Below are 5,646 nucleotides of genomic sequence, written 5' to 3'. Positions count from 1 at the left end.
ATTGAGAGTTAGAAAAGCCTCATTTTACATACAAAAACTGACGACTTATGTCTCTTTAACTATTTATCTTGTATTTCCCAGACTTGGCAACCTCATCTCTGCTAAAATCTTACGATGTCCCTCTTATAATGCTTCATGTCTATGTTTTCTGTTGCCCTTACCTTTTGTGCTGGTTTCTTCCGCTGAGGCCCCACACCCAGCTGTTCCTGTTCATTGCCCGGAGCACGGGGTTGCAGCCTCACCTCTCTGCTTCTTCTGCAGTGTCACCATGTCTGACCGGAAGGCAGTGATCAAGAATGCAGACATGTCTGAGGACATGCAACAAGATGCCGTTGACTGTGCCACGCAGGCTATGGAGAAGTACAACATAGAGAAGGACATTGCTGCCTACATCAAGAAGGTGTGCTGGGAGAGCTGTGGCTGGTGGTCGGGGTAGGGATGGATAGCTCACCTATTCCCCAGGGAGGGCTGGAGCTGGGGACATATGAAAGTAGGTGTAGTCCATGCAGACGGAACCCTGGGAACTTGCAAAGCAGGTAAATTGGGGAATGAATCTTATTTACTAGCATGTTCACTTTAAGAGTTCTTAGTAGGAACTGTGCTGGGGTGTGGGTGTGTTTACAGATAATTATGTGACTGCAGAACAACAGGGTGTGAAACTTCAGGATTAAATATAACTGTCCCAATTCAGAACTATTCAAAATGAAGATCAGGGATGTTTGAATGGATAAGATAAGATCATAAATTTTGGGGGAGCTGCATCATTTAAAGTGGGATAGCCGTATAGTCTCATTATGTAGGAGATTTCCTTTTCTTCTCTTTAAAAAGGACCCCTGGTGGTCCACTGGTTAGGACTCAGTGCAGTCACTGCTGTGGCCTGGGTTCAATCCCTGGTCAAGGGACTAAGATCCCACAAGTCGACTTGTGCGCCCCTGCCCTGCATAAAAAAATGGACTCATGTACTAATTACCTTCTCCCTACTTTCTTAAGGAAAGGGTGTGCTTGAATATATATATATATATATATATATTTATATTTATATATATAAAATATATATATTTTTTAATAGATGAGCATTATTGGGGCCATAGATTTAATCCCTGAAAAGTTTCTGAATGAAAGGGTGAATAGATGTAGTTAACATATATATAGCAAGGAAGCAGCTGAGCTAGAGGTGAGAGGTGGTACTCTGGGTCCCTAATTTCCAGTCAGGGTCCACGTACATTGGTGGCATAGTCCCAGTGTGATATTCTCAGCTCTGGTATCCCAAGGATGCCTAAGAGCCATGGCACTATGGTCCATACAGGTGGTATAGTGTCCTTGGGTTTAACAGAGCTCTTTGCTGTCCATGTGTGGTATGAGAAGTGGAAACTGGAGTCCTGAGAGACTTTTTCTGTGTGTGTAGCCAAGGGATGCAGAGCCAGCAAGGCTGCTAGGGGTGCTGGTTCCTTGTTGAGTGATGCCTTTTCTGTTCTTTTCAGGGAGAAAATGTAGAATCATGGACTCTGGGGAGAATCCTTAGGTTATATTGAGTCCTGCTTTGTTGTTTTGCTTATGGGGAAGCAACTATGGGTCTCCTATGTTACATAGTCTTCAGTCAGGAATAAAGCTCTGTGTGGTGATCCATGCCCTATCCACTGTTTGCCAATACCTTTTGGAGTCATGTGGTATGGGGGCTGTGAGAAAACTAAACAAGTTGTTGGTTGAGCTCCTGGCAGACAGAGTTCCAGGGTTGGCAGCATTGCTGAGCCTGTGGTGGAGGGCTGTTCTCCTTTCACAGTCATGGCAGGATGCATCTAGAACTGAGCCATCTGTTTTCTGCTGGGTTCACAGGGTGCCAGGGCCTGTCTGATTAGGTTCTGAGGATTTCCTCGCTGGCTTTTGATGTTGAACTTAGATCCCTGGGAGAAGTGAGGGAATTGCCTCGATCTCATGACTGAGGCCCTTGTCCGTGCTTACAGCCCACATAGTGCCTGGCACACTGGAGTGCCTTTAAAGCTGGCTTAGACAGAATTGCTTCCTGTTCTGTCCCCATTTTGCTCTAGTGTCTTGGTTTTTGGCATTTGGAAGTGCTAGTTCAGTAGTGTGAAATGTGAGTGGCAAGTCAGAGAGACTTGCTTTTCTCTTTTACTCAATGCTGTGTGACATCACTGGAGTGTTTCTTAATTCTATTGGTTTTTCTGATTCCCTTGCTGAAGAATCGCGGGGTGGGCTTTTGAGTAGGGTAGCTAGAGAGACAAGAGATGTTAGGGGTGTAAAGTTCTAGAGAGAAATAATGGAGCCTTTGTGGTATTATATTATTAATGAAGGAGTGTTCTAGCCAACCTTAGAACCTGAGCTCCTGAAGTTCAGAGAACTGAGGCCGTAGACTGGGGATGGGGTGGGGATGACAGCTAAACCAATCAGACTCTTATTCTGATTTCTCATCCTCCAGCTGTCCTAATCGCCTTTCTTCTCCTTTTTATTCTTCTTTTAGGAATTTGACAAGAAATATAACCCTACCTGGCACTGTATCGTGGGCCGAAATTTTGGCAGCTACGTTACACATGAGACAAAGCACTTCATCTATTTTTACTTGGGTCAAGTTGCAATCCTCCTCTTCAAGTCAGGCTAGGTGGCCACAGTGAAGGTGTCAGTGGCGGCGGCAGCAATGGCAAGCAGGCAGCGTTGCTGGGACTGTTTTGCACTGGGGCCAGCATCAGGATGTCCTCTCCAATGGCTGTGCTACTGCATGGACTGTATACTCGATTTCATGTGTATGTCGCAGTAAACAAAACCAAACTTCTTTCTGTTTAGTTGCCTGGGGAAGAAGGCTGCTTTATGTTTATTTTTCAAGACTTAAATTTTTTTTTTTTTGGTTGTATTGCACTAGGAAATCTCTCCCACTCCTCCCTTTTCTCTTTCTCTCCCTATACAAATAAAAAGCCCTCAAAAAGCCTGTAAGACTAGGAGGGCTGGGGAAAAGAAATAGGTTTCTGGAGGTGGAACTAAAACTGCAGCTGCCTTTTCTGGTGGTGGATGCTGCTTTAGGAGGGCCAGGAAGGCTGCGGGAGGGACAATGAGGATTGACAAGGAGAGAGAGATAGGACGGAGGGTAGGGGGATGATCTAGTACCAGGGAGAATATTCCACTGAACTGTGATTCCACGGCTTGGGGCAGGGAGTGGGGCTGGATTCTTTAAGGGGCCCTGAGACGTGTTTGTCTGTGGTGTGTGGGAGTGGGGAGCAGACTTGTCTTGCTGTCTTTGTCAGAAGAGTTTGTAAGTAAGGGCTGTGTCTTTGTGGATTATCTTCTTTTATTCTTCCAGCCAGAGCTCATGCTTGGAGGATGTTGAGGGTAGGATTAGCTCTATTTTTTTTGTTTGTTTTCATTCTTCCCTCCTGTCTGCTCCCTGCTTAGCCCTTGGTTTTCTCATTCCTCTGGAGTTCTCTTAGAGCAGCCCCTGTTAGTTGGCTGGCAAGGGAATTTCTGATGACTAGTTCTTAGTTAGGTCTTAGCAATCAAACCAAATCAATGTTTCCCTTGATTTTCCTCTGTGTATATGTGTGTGAATGTGTGTGTGTATCTTGGTTTGGGGTAGAGGGGAGGGAGGGGCAGGACTGTGGAATCTCTCCGGTATATGGGTAGATAAGTGGACCTATGTTAACCTCTGGGGCATCTGTTTTGGGGGTGAGTATGGGTATCACCCCCCTCAGCCATCTGGCCTAGACACTGCTTGCCCTATGGCCATCTGCTCCCAGGTGGGCTTTAGGAGGATAGCCCAGGATGAGGTGGCCATGCTACCATCCATTCTGGAGCCTAGTCTCAGTGGTGAGGGAAAGTGACTTTGTGAATGGTGGCAGCCTCTTGTGGGAGGCAGGATGGAAGTGATAAAGGGCTGTTGAGGGGCTTTGGGGGAACTTCAGAGGAGGTCAGTCTTACAGTGGTGAAGCCAGGAATTTGGAGATGGAGCAGGGTCACTAGTGGTAGGAGATTCCAAGGGGAGTGCTAGGGAAATCTTATCTGTGGATCAAAAGGGATGGGGTGGGGGATGGGGTGGGGGGAAAGTCATTGCTGATTGAGCTTTTGATTCTTATAAATTGCATTGAAAACTCTCATGTGTAGGGTTGATGCTGTGGGGGGTTTGGGATCCAGCTCATTCTCTTTTTCTTCCAAGTCCATCCTTGGGGTTGGCGGGGAGGCAGGAGAATGCCCCCTTCCCAAGCCTTTAGTGTGTACTGAGCTTTCTTTTTGATGCTGACAGGGGAGGGTGGGGACTTGGATGGTGAGTGAGTTCCCCATATCAAACCGTTCGGTGGGCACAAAGCTGAGTGCTTGATTTTAGGTTTTATTTTTTTATGAATGTCTAGATCTGTTTCCCTCTGCCCTCCCAGACTTGTGTGGCCAGTTGGAAATGTCTAGTTTGTGTTCATCTCTCCCTCATTTCTGGAGCAGGGGCTGAGACCCCGCCACATCTCCTGTGCTCTGCATCCACGCCTCTTTTGGACATTAAAGGTCGATTGATGCACTTCTGAGCTGTTTGGGTTTCTTTGAGGGTAAAGGGGGGATGGCTTAGTTGGTGGCAGGGGTGCCACACATGGGTGGGGTGGGTATGTAGTATGGAGTGGAATGGGGCTAAAGAGATACTGATTGGTCTGAATCTGGTCTTAGTTGGAGGGCCAAGGCTTGGGGCCCTTAAGTGAGGGAAAATAACCAGCAGCACTCACCTACGAGATTTCTTGGGTTATTGGTGGAGATGGTTTGGTGAGCCACATTTTGATTCTTCTATATGATAGATGTTGAGACCGGAAGACCGTGTCTCAGCTAAATCCTTCTCTAGCCACTTGGGAATGGAGAAGCCGAGGGCCTTCATTTCAGCAAGATGGAACCTGAGTAGTTCTCTGACTCCTGGGTTATCTTTTGGCTTGCTTGGGGCTCCTGCCCACATACACCTGGAGAAGTCAGCGGTACTAAGATGCTTCTGAGAGTAGCTGCCCAGGCCAGTGACCTTAAGCCATTTATGTCTAGGCTTATGGATATAATCCTTGTGGAGGGTGCTAGGGAGCAGAGATGCTTTATACTCATTTCTGTTCTCATTCACTGAGAAACATTTGAGTTTTATACTTGAGCCTAAGATGCTGTTCACAAAGGAGAATAAAACAGCAAAGTTTTCTTTCATGACATGTACATTCTAGTGGACAGAGCTGACATACCCAATGAAAAGCCAGTAGTGATAAATAGTAGTAGTGTTAGTCACTCAGGTGTATCTGACTCTTGGCGATTGGCGACCCACAGACTGTAGCCTGTCAGGGTCCTCTAACCATGAGATTCTCTAGGCAAAAATACTGGAATGGATTGTCATTCCCTTCTCCAGAAGATCTTCCCGACCCAGGAATTGAACCTGGGTTTCCTGTGTTGCAGGCAGATTCTTCACCGTTTGAGCTACAGGGAATAGTGATAAATACTATCAAGGAAATGAACTGGGCAATGAGCTGTTGGTTTTGGGAGTTAGGTAGGTCAAGTTCCTTCACATAGGAAGTCTATGGGCTGGATCTTAGGGAGAAAAGCCTCCAGGGCAGTGAGGTCCTAAGGAAGTAATGGGGGGTGCCTTCTAGAACCTCAATTTCTGTTCCTACCTTTGCTGGTGTGAAGAATTCGACAGAACTG

The 5,646-nt window shown here is 46.5% G+C and overlaps 1 protein-coding gene across 1 annotated transcript; it reads left to right on the top strand.

The window, feature by feature from the left end:
- The first annotated feature begins 221 nt into the window (after positions 1–221).
- On the top strand, positions 222–4,511 carry DYNLL2 (dynein, light chain, LC8-type 2). The gene is made up of 2 exons (XM_010861656.1): positions 222–400; positions 2,477–4,511. The coding sequence occupies exons 1-2, from the start codon at positions 269–271 to the stop codon at positions 2,612–2,614; spliced, it is 270 nt and encodes an 89-aa protein (XP_010859958.1). The 5' UTR covers positions 222–268; the 3' UTR covers positions 2,615–4,511.
- The last annotated feature ends 1,135 nt before the right edge of the window (positions 4,512–5,646 follow it).

Source organism: Bison bison, unplaced genomic scaffold, assembly GCF_000754665.1.
Source record: "Bison bison bison isolate TAMUID 2011002044 unplaced genomic scaffold, Bison_UMD1.0 scf7180017864472, whole genome shotgun sequence".
NCBI lineage: Eukaryota > Metazoa > Chordata > Mammalia > Artiodactyla > Bovidae > Bison > Bison bison.
Note: the sequence above shows the minus strand (reverse complement) of the source record. Positions and strands in the feature narration are given on the sequence as shown.